The following is a 14,500-nucleotide window of genomic DNA, read 5'->3' as shown; positions in this document are numbered from 1 at the left end:
GCCCCCACGCTCCTGGAGTCTGAGCAGGCGCTCTGTGCCCGACCTGTGACTCAGTGAGGCAAACATGGCAGCTCTGTTCGACAGAAACGATCGCTGTGTTAGACCAGGAATGAGAATTGCATCCCGCATGTGGTTACCGGGCTACTAGGTAATCTGCCTGCCTCCTTTGTTCCTGACTCTCTAGATTGAACACCCTTCAAGACTGTAGGCAATGGCAGAGCTGTGTGTACTGACACCACTTGCTGTGGGAGGATGTCAGGTCTCCTCGCTGAGGCCTAACCCAGCTCACTCCTCGCCAGCTGTGGCCGCCCCAGCAGCCATCACAGCTCTGGGTCCCTGGGGACATCGTGGCTCTCACGGTCTTCCTTCCAGCTGCCTTGCCCCACACCTACCCTCTGGTTTCCCTTAAGTCCTCTGTTTGTGATTTGCCTTAAGCCACCAGCCCAAGCTTTTGTTGGCAGTCACAAAACCTTTGTTCTGAAAAGTGTGTTTAAATAAATTGCACATGAGCTGAAACCGGTTTGGCTCAGTGGATAGAGCATTGGCCTTTGGACTGAAAGGTCCCGGACGGGTTCGATTCCAGTCAAGGGCATATATCTTGGTTGTGGGCACATCCCCAGTGGGGGGGGCGCAGGAGGCGGCTGGTCGATGCTTCTCTCGCATTGATATTTCTAACTCTCTATCCCTCTCCCTTCCTCTCTGTAAACAATCAATAAAATATATTTTTAAAAATAATAAATAGCGCATGAAATTATGTAGCTCGTTAAGCCTATGTGGCCACGTACAAGCATGCTGGGCTGGCACGGTTACAGCCCCAGCCCTGAGAAGCCCCCGGTCACCCTGGCTGCGGATGCCACTGCACTTACCTTTGCTGAAGGGACGTGTACAGGGGAAGGTTTCGGTTTGGCAGTCGTCAGGCTGGGCTCTCTTGAACCTTATTTATTTTTGTGGAAAACAGGATGTGGTGGTCACAGTTTGAGGAGTCCTGAAGGTCTCTGAGCCGCATCTGCTTTGGCTGTTATGATTGATGCTTCTCCTCTCAGATTTCTGCATCTTCAGTTCCATAGTCAGCAGTGCAGGCGTGGAGAATGTCCGGCCAGCAGGCCCAGATCGTTTGGTCTGGGCCTGCCAAGGCCTTAGCGGGGAGCTAATTAAGTGTTTGACCAAATACAGCAGGCGAACGCTTAAGTTGATAATGTTGTGTGGCCCGCCAGTGATGTGATAAATCTCCAAATGGTCCTTGGCAGAAAAAAGGTTCCCCACCCCTGCTGTGATGGCATAGAATAGTGTCTGAAAAATGAGGGAAGGAATAGGAACTGGGTTCTTTTTTCTTTTTCTTTTTTTTTCTTTTTAATATATTTTATTGATTTTTTACAGAGAGGAAGAGAGAGGGATAGAGAGTTAGAAACATGGATGAGAGAGCATCATCAATCAGCTGCCTCTTGCACAACCCTTACTGGGGATGTGCCCGCAGCCAAGGTACATGTCCTTGACGGGAATCGAACCCAGGACCCTTCAGTCCGCAGGCCGATGCTCTATCCACTGAGCCAAACTTGATTTGCGGAACTGGGTTCTTATGTGGTATGTGGCGGGGGTTCCAGTGAACTAGAAAAGAATTAGAACAGGAGGAGGAAACAATCCAGTATTTCCCTAATTGTCCCTCCTATTTCTCAGTATTCTTTCTACACTCTTTTTTTTTAAAACTTTTTGTTTGGAGGTTCTGTTTATTCTGGGTGTGATCTGACATCTAGGGGTGACACCCTGAGAGACCAAGGCCTGAGAGAGACGGCGAGGAGAGAGTGCCCCTCTCTGACCTGTGGAGGGCATTGCGTCAGGTGCTCTCAAGCTCCATTCACCAGAGTAGCTGAAAGAGAGAAGAGCATGTCTGCTTGTTTTGGCTCCTAGTTTGTATGTGCCTTGGGGTCATCTAGCCTGGAATGGCTCCAAGTGTTTCTGCTCTTAGAAAACTAGAGTATTGAGTTGGGATGAGTGAGTAAATAAAAAAAATAAAATTATTAGGTTTTGAAATAAAGAATAACGTGTCCTTTTAGACTGGGAGCAGAGCGTATGGACCTTATCTCATCTCAGAGTTGACAGTTGTTTGCACCAGCCGTGTGACAAATTCCTCAAGGGCTGTGGTTCGTCCGATGAGGCCCGTGGCCGGATCGTGTCCTCCACAGAGTTGCATGTGGCTGGTGGCACGTCTCGGAGCTGCACCTGAGTCGAGTCCTGAGTTGTCAGCTGTCCTGGAAGAGAGAGGGATAGACAGTTTAGAAACATCAATGAGAGAGAATCATCCATCAGCTGCCTCCTGCGCACCCCCCACTGGGGCTGTGCCTGCAACCAAGGTACATGCCCCTGACCGGAATCGAACCCGGGACCTATTGGTCCGCAGGCCGACGCTCTATCCACTGAGGCAAACTGGTTTTGGCCCTAAGCAAACTTTTGATGGTTAAATTTCTGCAAAACCCCTGTCTCCAGCCTGCCCTGTGATCCTGGTTGACGTCTTTTTCTCAGCCGCTAAGGATCGTGGTGTGGGCTTTTCCACAAGGTTCACCGAACACCGGAAAGCTCCCAGGCCCATCAGGTGGCTACCCCTGGAGAAAGGTTTAGGCTCCCGTTGTGGGTGTTTAGGCCAGCTCTCCTGCCCCAATTTCCACCGTCCTGGATGGGATGGGTTACCGCGTGCTTGAGGCTACCTTCATTTCCCTGCCCCTGGACTCTCTTCCCATCCTTCTCTCACGTCTCCCCCCCTTCACCGCCACACGTCCTCCTGGACTAGACTCCCCTGTCCTTCCCACCACACAGCCGAGCCGCCGCCGTGGAGAGCTGGCCGTGCTGTGCGGACGGCTGCCCGGAGGGTCGGCGTTGAGTCTAAAGGGCCTCCTGTCGTCCAGCTATTCCCTCAGGTCCCCAAAATAGTCATTAATGCTCTGCCTAAAATTCTCTTCTCATGTGCTGTTTCTCAGTCTTATTTCTGAGTACCACCCTTTATTTTTCTAAACCTAATCAGTTTATTCTAGATTGATCTTAAACCCTCCCTCTGGCCTCCCAGAATGTCAGTGTTTCACTTTTCCACCCTCACCGTAGGGAGCACCTCGGCCCACTCCGCCTCCTGGTAGGCTTATGTGTTAATGGCTACAAGCTTGACTGTTGCCTCAAACTCCTGCCCGGCCCATCACTGTTCCCCATACCATCGTGATGGCTTCTGTGTCCTTGCCCAAGGGAGCTCTTTCCTGGCCACAGGAAATACTTTTGGGGATATTTTGCCTGATCAGGGCTCCTCGTGTTTAAAGCTGTCAATACATCGCTAATCCATAATTTCCAAAATTATTTAAAGTGTTGCAGCTTCCCTTTTCGACTGTGTTTGATCAAATCTTAATTTAGCTATCTACACACTCAGACTGCCCACTTAACACAAGGTATGAACACACTGTTCAATATTAGTGAGGTGCTATTCAGCTAAATCAAATATTAACCATCGAAACCATGATACCTCCCGGCAAGGAGGGAAGAGCATAGCTTTGATCTTTTTTAGCACATAGCTGTGGTGAGATCATTGTTATTAATGTTTTTAAAAGCTTTGCTCAGGATACGGCATCGCCAAAATGTATTATTAGTAACGTATTGAATAATTAAAAACCTGTCACTAAAACTGGCCAATATAATGAATAAAAGCCAAGTTTGGGCACTTCCCCCGGGGATTCTTTTTTACTTTTTAAGTTAAAAAGAAAAGTCACAACCTGGTGACCTTTCCAAGCATCACATAAATTAGGCTGAATCACGATTTTATCAGCTTGTAAATTTTCCTCCCAATCTTCTTGGGTCACTCAGCTCAACGGAGACTCTCAGGCCAAAGTGCAGCGGATCCTGCGGCTGATCTCCGGGGGAGGGCTGTCCATAACGGGATCGCACATCCTGTGCGGAGACTTCCTCTTCAGCGGCCACACGGTTGTGCTGACATTGACGTATCTGTTCATTAAAGAATGTAAGTAACTCATCCCCACTTGATGGGTCATTGTAGTGGGAGGGATCGCTAGGCGCTGAATCTGGTGGGAGCCCTTATTCTGTTAGAATTGATAGAGGTGTGTGTGTGTGTGTGTGTGTGTGAGAGAGAGAGAGAGAGAGAGAAAGAGAGAGGGAGGGAGGGAGAGAGAGAGAGAGAGAGAGAGAGAGGGAGAGAGAGAGATAGAGAGAATTTGTTGTTCCACTTACTGATGCATCCATTGGTTGCTTCTTGTGTGTGCCCTGCCTGAGAATCAAACCCACAACCTTGGTGGGATGACGGCTCTAACCAGCTGAGCTACCCGGCCAGGGCTGGCTTGAGATCTTTTAAATTGTGTAAGTTTCCATAGAGCAAGGAAAGAATTACATTCTCCTCGTTCCAGTCTTTGAAGTAAAACGGCAAATCTGTTATCTTAATACAACTCAGCTTTAAAGTCAGCTCTCCACATCAACAGGACACTCCATGGTTATGCCCATGTCCTATGCAATTGGGGAAACAGTCACTTTCTAAATTATACATGTGCCGTCGTCCTGAGTAAGCAGTGGTCCCAGTGGTCTCTCGGAGCAGCCTACTTCTGGGATTCGATGCATCGTTTATGCATGCTTTGCTTTCCCGTCTTTTGACCAATTTGGACTCCTCCTCCTTTGTGCCGTGGCCGTGAGTGGGTTTGAATTCAGTCACATGGGCAGGTGAAAACGTGGGAGCAGGGCCACTTCAGAAGGCTCCCCCCCCCAGGCAGATACTGTCATTGGGCCTGGGTGCCTATAGAATCAGCCTGGCTCCTCGTACTCTGTGTCCTGCTGGTTGAGAAGACATCTTTTTAGCCTTGCTACCACACCAAGTCCATTGTCTCTGTTCACTGACAGCTGGGCTAGGGTCCCACAGACAGTGGAGTTATTAATATGTGTGTCATCCACTTTTACACCTGCTCCCTGTGGCATCCCCTCTCCCCTTCCTTCCTCCTCCTCCTCCCTCCTCCCTCCTCCTCCCTCCTCCTCCTCCTTCCTTCCTTCCTTCCTTCCTTCCTTCCTTCCCAAGCGAGCCCTGGGCTGTCCCAGCCACTCGTTTTGGGTTATTAGTTCCCACCTCTGGAGACTTGTCCTGCCTGAGGCCGGTAGGAGGGACAGGTCAGTAAGCTCCTCTCCGGGGACCTCATTCCTCCCGTTCTCTCCCGCGCAGACTCGCCCCGGCACTTCTGGTGGTACCACCTGGTCTGCTGGCTGCTGAGCGCCGCCGGGATCATCTGCATCCTCGTCGCTCACGAGCACTACACGGTCGACGTCATCGTTGCCTATTACATCACCACGCGGCTGTTCTGGTGGTACCATTCGATGGCCAACGAGAAGGTGAGAGCGCCGAGGCGGCCCTCGGATCAATAACCTCTTTCCGTGCCAGGGAGCCCCTTCGTACAGTGGGGTTTTGGTGGCTTCGTGGGAACAGCTGCCCAGGCGTGTGGTTAGCTCACTTTTCAGTTCTTGCACTTATAGCCATTATTGCGCCTTAAAATAAATAACGTCACAAGTGTAAATAACATTTAAGGACAAAAATGTATGACTAGAGAGCACAGTGTTATACTAATTCAACATCTGTAATTTATTGAGAATTAAAGAAGAGCACATGCTAAATGAAAATGCAGGCACGTGCCGAAACCGGTGTGGCTCAGTGGATAGAGCGTCGGCCTGCGGACTGAAAGGTCCCAGGTTCGATTCCGGTCAAGGGCATGTACCTTGGTTGCAGGCACATCCCCAGTGGGGATATGCAAGAGGCAGCTGATTGATGATTCTCTCTCATCGATGTCTCTAACTCTCTATCCCTCTCTCTTTCTCTCTGTAAAAAAATCAATAAAATATATATATTTTTTAAAGAATGCAAGCACCTTCTCTGTAGCAGCACTGAGGTGCAATCCGGCAAACCCTTGCCTTCAGAGAACTTAAGCTTGAGAACAACTTGGCAACTGTTTTGGGAAGCCAGGCAGATAGAGCCCCTGTGAATGAGCGGGGTTCGTGCCTCTTTGGGGGATGTGGTGCTCTCCGCCTTCTTTCTTGTTTGGTTTCTGCTGCATCCTGTTTGCAGATGCCCTTTTTTCTTCTCCCACACATTCTGAGAGCGCTCGCTCCAAGGCCACCTGATCTGGGAAGGCTTCCCGGGCTCCGCGCTCTGCCGCTAGTCCCCACATGGAATTGTTCCTCCCCTCCCTGTGCTTTCCTAGCCGTGGTGCGTGTCCAGCCGTTAGTCTGTGTGCCATGACCTACCCTGGGGCCGTCTTGCCATTTTGTCCGTGGCATGCAGCGTTTGGAGGGTTTGGGAGAGGTTGAAATGTGTCCTTCCCAAAGGCTCCAAGTCCAATTCCCAAGTAGAGGTGCCCGCTGATGAAGGCCCTCTCTGCGGGTCTGTCTCGCAGCTCTGTTTCCTGCTGGGTAGTCTCCTGTTGCCATCTTCCACTCAGGGGTCAGCTGACACCACAGAGCGCTCTTCTCCCTCTGCCATCCTCCCTGACCCACACATCCGACTACTCAGTTTCTGAAAACTGTTCCTCCTCGGTAACTGCCACCTGCATTCCTCAGGCCCCGTGGTGGCTGGAATTGCAGGCAGGCGATTGGCATGAGCCACAGGAGGGAAGACGGAGGGGCTGGGGAGGGTGGGACCAGGTCACATCTGAGTCGAGAGGAGGCGCGGACAGTGTGCCTTGGGGTCCGGGTGCTGCTACAGCAGTGACAGTTTAATGAACAGCGGGAAAGGGGGAGGGGGATCGGGATGCATGGAGAACGCGTCTCATTTTACTTTCCCCCCTGCCTTTTGCAGAACCTGAAGGTCTCTTCACAGACTAATTTCCTATCGCGTGCGTGGTGGTTCCCCATCTTCTATTTTTTTGAGAAAAACGTACAAGGCTCGATTCCTTGCTGCTTCTCCTGGCCGCTCTCCTGGCCTCCCGGCTGCTTTAAGTCTTCGTGCAAGAAGTACTCCCGGGTCCAGAAGATGGGGGAGGACAGCGAGAAATCTACCTGAGGAGCCGCACCACGGCTTCGGCTCTCACGCCAAAAGAGGTGTCGCTGTAACCAAAGGTATAGTTTTGTGTGTTTTTTTTTTTTTTTTTAATGTTAGGAGAACTGACTGGTCATTGAAGACGTGGACCAAATTTTGTGTAAATGGTTAGAAAGATGAACTGGTTTTTTATGCCTCCGGAGAAAGTCCTGTCCTGTGGCTCTTCCTCCGCGGGAGGCCAGCCCCGCTCCCCCGGGACTTCCTGGCGAGCTTGTGAAGCGGTGCCTCCAAAGAACACGCTGCCTTTCCTGCGTCTTTCTCCACCGAAGCGTTTTTTTTTCAGGATTTCTTTTCCTCCAACGTCAGAAGAACCTGCCAAGGTTTTCAATAAACTATCTGGGCGGATACAACTGCCGTGTCACTGGATAGCCTGATGTCGAGAGCGGATTTGAGCGTTGGGCCTCTCGAGGAGGGGGGGAGACGCAGGGGTTGTGAGTAAGCTTGGGGTGAACGTATTCCCCCCGCCCTCATCAGGGTCATCAGGGTCCGGTCCGCGGATACGTACTGCTGCTACCACCCGAGGTACTGTGTGTCATCTTCACTTTATTTATTTTTTAAACAGATCATTTTATTTAAAACGTTAAAAGAAATGTGATCTAAGTAAATATGGGAATATTTGGCACATCCCACAGAGTTTGCTTGGATGTAAATATTTAGTTTTCAGAGCTCCGTGAAGATGCACAGGGCACAGGGCTGTGTCTGCTCACAGCGGTCCACCTGTGTGCGCCCTGGCCTGCCGTCTGCCCGGTACATTTGCACCCGGTGCCCCAGCGCGGCAGACTGCCGGGCACAGGCTGAACAACGCGTGGGCAAACAGTTGCCCGTGCCACGTGGGGAACAAGCCTGCATCCTCTCCCCCCGGGTGAGGCCTGTTTCAGGGCTGCTCATTGGAACTCAGACATGCAATTGGTCACATTTCACTAGACCCACTTCTTCCTGGTTACAGTCTGCTTTATGGGAAAAGCAAGACGGGGTCCAAAAGTTTAATGAATGCATCCTTGCCTTTTTTGCAAGAGGCCCAGCTTCTTACAAAGAGGCCCAGCTTCTTGTAAACGGGGTGTTTATAGGAAGGAAGGACTAAGGAGACACACCACCATGGAGTCATTTTACTCTGACCCTGAAACCACACTACGGTGCTGCACTCGAACCTGCAGTTGGAATCCAGCTGTGAGTGTAGCTAGTCGATACAGGGGCCCGTCGTCGTTTCTAAAGTCCTCTCAGGTGATGCAAACAGAGAGGGACTGGATCGGACTTAACGCTGTCAGAGTTAGTGCATGGTTTCATGCTGTTGGGACTGCAGACAGTTCTTAATTTCTTACAACTCCTAAGACCTTAGGCAAAGATCTAAAGTTACACAGTCATCCCCACAAAGACAAGAGAGGGAAGACAGTTACATTGGCATTGAAGGTAAACATTTCCCACCACGGAGAAGGAAAAGCAAACAACAAAACAACAGAAACCACCCCTGAACGTGTCATGAACTAGTCAGCCCCTGATTGGATGTACAAAACAGACCTTTAAATTACTTGAGTGAAGCACAGAACAAACCTAAACGTGTTCAGGAAGGGTCACGATGCTTTGGTGCTAACATTCTCTGTGCTTCCGGTGTGGCGCCTGCCTTGTGTGCTAGAAGAATCACTAAAGGACACGTAGCTGAATGCAGCACCAGGAAGAAAGAGTCTCTCACCTGGTATTTAAAACAAGAAACAAAAACCCTTAAACCTTCTTGACAGGTTTTGAAACGCAAGAAGTTCTTCTTGGTATTTATCACTAAGCCAGTAAGAAACATAACCATACCTTGCCAGATGGTTAGCTGGAACCCCACATCATTTTCGCATACTAAGTAGGGGCACGAGTGAAAAAACAAGGTGTTCTGTGTGAAGACACGGAGATTAAATTCCTGCAGTCTGATTGTGAGGAAGAACATCTGGCTCGGAAGCCTGGGCCTGTCTCTCCTGACACCAGTCCATGGAGCCTCTGCTTTCAATGAGGCAACCCGGTCTGTCTGAGAGAGCCCCCTCTTCATCAAATTAAATTAGGGGACATATTTAAGCTTTTCAAATCCTGGTGCATTGGTTGCTGAGGCCCTCGAAATTGTAAAACTTGCATTTTAGCCAGGTAACTAGTTTTGTTTTTAAATAATGCCATCACCTTTTAAAGAACTTGTAAAAAAGCTTCTGACTTCGCCTGTGGGTACAGCTGCCCCGTGTTCCTTGCAGTGTGTGCCGTAGCTGTCTCTTAGACGCTGCGGAAGCTTGTGGTACCAGAATAAGGGTGGAGGGAAAATAATCAGGTTTCAAGGTGGGAAGGTGAGAATAGTGAATCTCATTTACATTTAGGGAAGCAAACTTGAGCTCTAACCCAACATGCCACTTTGGAATATGAAATGTGAACCATTACTAGACTTAGGGTGGTGATCATTTCACAGTATATAGAAATAGCAAATCATTATGTTGTGAACCTGAAATTAATACGTCCCTTATATCTCTGTTTTAAAAAAAAATTTTTTTTCGATCTTGTCTTTGAAACAATAAACTTCTGGAGCTCCTTTTCCTTGCTAATCAAGATATAACATCCTACCAATTATTCTTTTTGTGGACTAGTGCTCCTCTTGGAAGCTTTTCCTATAATTTAGTCCCTTGTGCAGTATCTATAACATATAATTCCGTTAAATTATACTACTTCTTTCCTAAATTCTTTGAAATGGAAATGAATTCCTCTCATTGTAATTTTGGAGCTCCTCCACTAGCTCTGGAAATAAAGCATTCTTCCTCAAATCCAATGGAAGTAATTTGGAATTTATAATTCACTGGCATCTTGGAAAACAAGTTTTGCTGTGGAAGGCTGTTTTGAGTAAGGGCGAGTCTAGTCTGCTTTATGGATGACTTTGCATTAGGTTCTTGGGCTGCATACCAGCGTCCCCTAGTGGAAATACGTTATATGACTCTGAACGCAAACCTGCCACTTTTTAAAGTGTATTTTCAAGTTTTTAAAAGGCGTATGTTTTTTATTTATTTTTTTGCCAATAATCTTGAAAGCATAATGCAAAAGGAATTATGTTAAAGGTATTTTAAACCTTTCCCAAAGGGAAAAATGTACTTATATCACAGGGAGTTGCAATTCTAATCTTTTGTCCATTTGATTGAAGAAAATTTGCAGGCCATTTTTACCTCTCACTGTCACAATCGTTAATGTCTCTCTTTATAACCGACACTTTGTTTACTTCAAAACACCAAGTTGGCTGCCTTTTTTTATTTTACATGTTAGATAGAACTCATGCAGTTTTCTTTTTTTATTGAAAGTTCACATCTTGTTCCTTGAATATTTTGAACATTTTTTTGAATTATTTTTTTATCGTTTATTTTTGTTTTGCACTGTAAAACCGATTAAAAATTTAAGCCCGTCTTAGCACAGGAAGTGAAAGAAGGAATTAAATGTGTGTGCATGTTTAAATCAAGCATATTAAAAGTAATATGCCATGTGTTGAAAGTTTTTCTGTTTGTATGTATAAAGATTCCTAGCATTTTTGTCTAATGTCATTGTGTTGCAATAATTTAACTCATTTGATTTACTTGCTAAAAATATTTTGTCTGTTAAGAAGTGCTCTTGACTTCAATACCTAAACACTGAAAATTGTGTCTAAGGTGCCCAAAGATAAGTTTTTCGATAGATTTACACCTTATAAGTTGGGATCTGTTTTGTTATTCGTTAATTTAACTATGCTGTGTTCTAAATGAATCATGAATGAGACTAGTTCTTTATTCTGGAATTATTTAAAATTGTCCTTTAAAAGAATAAGAGGAAGCTATAAATATAAGCTAATCTAGTTGCCAAGTTGGGATTCATTATTTAATTTACCTCTTATGCAATGATTAATGCTGCAAAATGTATGGTTATATTATGGTATGTTCTCAAAAGAAATATTACTGCGAGATTTGAGAGGTGTAGCCTATTGTCTTCTTTCAGAAACTTACTGTACTGTTCCAATGTGTTAAGTGCCTTGTTGTAAAGTAAAATTTTAAGCCTAGAATGCGTTATTTTCCTGACATATATTTTTCATTATGATATATACTGTATGTTATTATAATAGTTTTATTAAATGCTTATGTTTTAATCAAATATGTGAATTTCAGAAGCTCTTTTCTCCTACCCACCAGTACCTTAATCATTGGTCTATCATGGGATTTGAATTCAGGTCTTTTTTTTTTTTTAAAGAGGAAATTATCTTTGTTTAGAAGTATGTTTTCCATGCTTGTGCTTTTGTATTTGTAAAAACATTTCAGGAGGAATTTAGAAGTGTAACTATAGTTTGTACTTTAAAATGCCATTTTACATTTACATTTTAAGTGCCTAATTGTTAGTTAAAACTAATTTATGTTTTTATTCTAAAGACATATGTGTACTTGGTTTCTAGTCTCTTTGGCTTTGCTTTAAAAACACACACACACACAAAAAAAAAACACAAAAAAAAGCAAGAGCCTCTACTTCCTATTTACCCAATAAACCACCATGTCAGCAACAGTATTTTCAAAATCAGTACTACTATTTCTTTCAATTAAAAAAATTACTGTTTTCTTTAAAGACTTAAAAAGTTTAGTCCACAAGTGGATTATTTTTTTCAAGTACTGTTTTTAAAGTGAGCTGATAACTTAAACTGAGTGTTATTTTTCCTGCCCTTGGGTTTAAGGTGAAAAAAACAATTCAGCCCTGGCCAGGTAACTCGGTTAGTTGGAGTGTTGGTCCCCGCACGAAAAGGTTGTGAGTTTGATCTCTGGTCGGGTGTGTACGGGAGGCAGCTGGTTGGTGCTCCCCCACCCCCTGTCCTTTGTCTAAAAATCAATAAACTTATCATCGGGTGAGGATTAAAAAATAATAATTCATAACAACATGAGGTCATTCGTGGAGAAGAAAAGTCAGTTCCCTGCTCTATGATTTTGATTCTCGTTCACAAAGAGACAAAATCCTGTCAGTGAGAAAGAAATGTCACCCTCATCCCTTCCCAGAGGTGGCGCCAGGGTAATGTCCTCAGCTGAACCCCACAGGATGGGATCGTCATTGCAACAGCGGACTGGTGACTTGTTTTCGGGCCCTCTGATCGAAGATGAAGACCTGATGACCAAAGATAAATTGAGTTGAACCAAGGAACTAGGGTGAGATAATTAGAGTTCCAAGGCTAAGTTGTTGAATATAGTCCAGGTTAATTTGGATTATCTGGAAACAATAAGAGTAGAGATCAGAAGAGTCTTTTGCCACCTACACCCAGGCCTCGGGTGAAAAACTGGCCCCATCTTCCCTTTTGAGACTTCAGCACACCAGTTTTGCTGGCTACAGCCCCAAGAGCGTCCTTCTCAAGGAGCTGATGTGCTGTTGCACAGACCTTGACATCTAACATTTCATTTTCTTCTAGTAAAATACATGAGAATATCAAAAGCGTAACACCAGATCATTCACTGAAACAAGCACGGCTTATGCACCGTGTCCACAGGATGCACAGTTACTCCGTACATCGCCCGTGTGATGAGACAGGGCGGTTTACAGTTTTTAGGCTCCACCTACATTCTCTCATCTTCACGGAGCCCTGCGAGGCAGGCACAGAAGAAGTGGTGACCCCATTCTGTGAGATGAAAGCGTTCCTACTGTCAGAGCTGGGAGCCTGAGTTCTGTTTTCTCTGTTTGGCGGCCTCCCTGTCATAATTACTGGGGTTGCCACCCCCGTTTGTTAAAGGTGCTGTTGTTTGTTTGTTTGTTTGTTTGTTTGGGGAGTTGGTTCCCTTTCGGCCAGTTAGTTTGTTTAAAAGGGAGACTGATCCTTGGAACAAGTTCTTTTGTCAAATGCTACCGATTTTTCTTACAGTTGCAGTTTACATTTAAATAGAGTTTACATTTCAGAGGGGAGGAAAGTCACTGTTTCTGGTGCAAAACAGCATTGAAGGCAAAGGGACCCCCAGTGTTGGACTCACAAGTTTGTTCCAGTTGCAAGTATCACGTGTAGCATAGACCCAGTCGTGCGCTTGGCCTGGCACAGGTTAAAGGGGGAGCATCAAAGTGCATGGGCTGTATCTCTAAGTGACCCTCAGGACTTCCTCCCAAGGGGATGTCATAAAGGAGAGATGGGGTTGCCCTGCTTTCAAAGAGCAGCACAGCCCTGATGGAATGGCATGGAATTGGAGGTCAGTGTAGTCCTGATCCATTCTGGGCTCCCCAAAGGACCGCAGTGACGCCACAGGATTGTTTGATCCTGGCATGAACTGCTGAGTTTTCTGTTCTAAAAACTCTGGCCAAACCCATATGCGTGCGTGCTTCTGGCCAAGTTTCAGGGCACAGGCACACTTGACTTCAGTTGCCAGATACAAGCACTAATCTCTTTTTCTTTCTAAGCTCCTTAAACAATGTGTTTATGTGGGTAAAAGGAAAAGAAGCTGCCTACCCAAGGCACTGCTGATAGGTTTCCCCTGACCTGACATGCACAGCAGCCCTGCCAGCTGCGGCTCATACGCTCCATCCACAGGTGAGGGAACTCCAACAGAGGTAAATGCTGGGCAGGGGCCACACAGATGTGGACCCCAAGAACGCCCAGGCCCCTCGTCTGCTCTCTGCGCAGCGCGACAGGAGTCACCCACGTGCAAGGAACGCAAACAGAGAAGACGTACCGCCTCTGGAAGTCTTAGCCACCAGATTTGTGTTGAGAGCAAGGCCAAGGGGTGCTGGCCACTGAGCCTTCTGAGATCCTGTGGCCCACACGTAGCAGAATTCCTGTTTCCACGTGAACACCAGTCCTATCACCCATAAATATGTGCTTTTCCTCTTTATATTCTCATGCCTTGTAATTGATGCGTGATGTGTGGGCAAAACTGTTGTTCCCTTCATTCATCACATACCTGCCTGAGGCCATGGCAGAGGGTGGCAGAGGGACGCTGGGCCCAGGGCAACTAAACTCCCAGAGCCCACGCCCAACGTCTCCAGGAAGGAGATCTTTGCTGGGAGATGGCACTTGTGAACCTATTTTTTTATCTAGTCAGTTTCCTAGTTCATGGTTTGAAGACAATGTTTCTATCTGGCACAGGGGGAAAGACATCCCCTGATGTGTTAGGGAAATGACACGTTCTTAAACAATGAACATTTATTTCTCTCAGTCCAGGGAAGCCTGAGACCAGGGTGCCAGCATGGTCAGGCTCTGCGGAGGGCTCCCTTCCAGACTTCCTCACATCGGGGCTGGGGGTGGGAGTGGGGGTTGAGGGGTGGGGGAGGGGGGTCTCTAGTCTCTTACTCCTGTAAAGGATACAAATCTCATCATCTCATCGTGGACCTCTATCCTCACGACCTCACCTAAAATTAATTACATCCCAAAGATCACATCTTCTTATACCAGGGGTTAGGTGCCGCATCCATTTGCAGCAAGGGTTCAGGATCTGAAGAAGGGGCCGCGCACAAACGAAAACAAGAACTAGGAAT

The 14,500-nt window shown here is 46.7% G+C and overlaps 1 protein-coding gene across 2 annotated transcripts in view; it reads left to right on the top strand.

Annotated features, from left to right (window-relative positions):
* Window positions 1-11,167, top strand: part of SGMS2 (sphingomyelin synthase 2) — a 79,503-nt gene extending 68,336 nt beyond the window's left edge. For both annotated transcript variants that reach the window (XM_036409536.2, XM_045589171.1), the window contains exons 5-7: window positions 3,835-3,988; window positions 5,186-5,352; window positions 6,809-11,167. In XM_036409536.2, the coding sequence (XP_036265429.1) occupies window positions 3,835-3,988; window positions 5,186-5,352; window positions 6,809-7,012 (525 nt within the window). In that variant the 3' untranslated portion in view covers window positions 7,013-11,167. The remainder of the gene's footprint in view (window positions 1-3,834; window positions 3,989-5,185; window positions 5,353-6,808) is intronic.
* Window positions 11,168-14,500: the final 3,333 nt, after the last annotated feature.

The sequence above is a fragment of the Pipistrellus kuhlii genome, unplaced genomic scaffold (assembly GCF_014108245.1).
Source record: "Pipistrellus kuhlii isolate mPipKuh1 unplaced genomic scaffold, mPipKuh1.p scaffold_m20_p_1, whole genome shotgun sequence".
Classification (NCBI taxonomy): Eukaryota; Metazoa; Chordata; class Mammalia; order Chiroptera; family Vespertilionidae; genus Pipistrellus; species Pipistrellus kuhlii.
The sequence above is the reverse complement of the archived record's forward strand: the minus strand, read 5'-3'. Positions and strand labels throughout refer to the sequence as shown.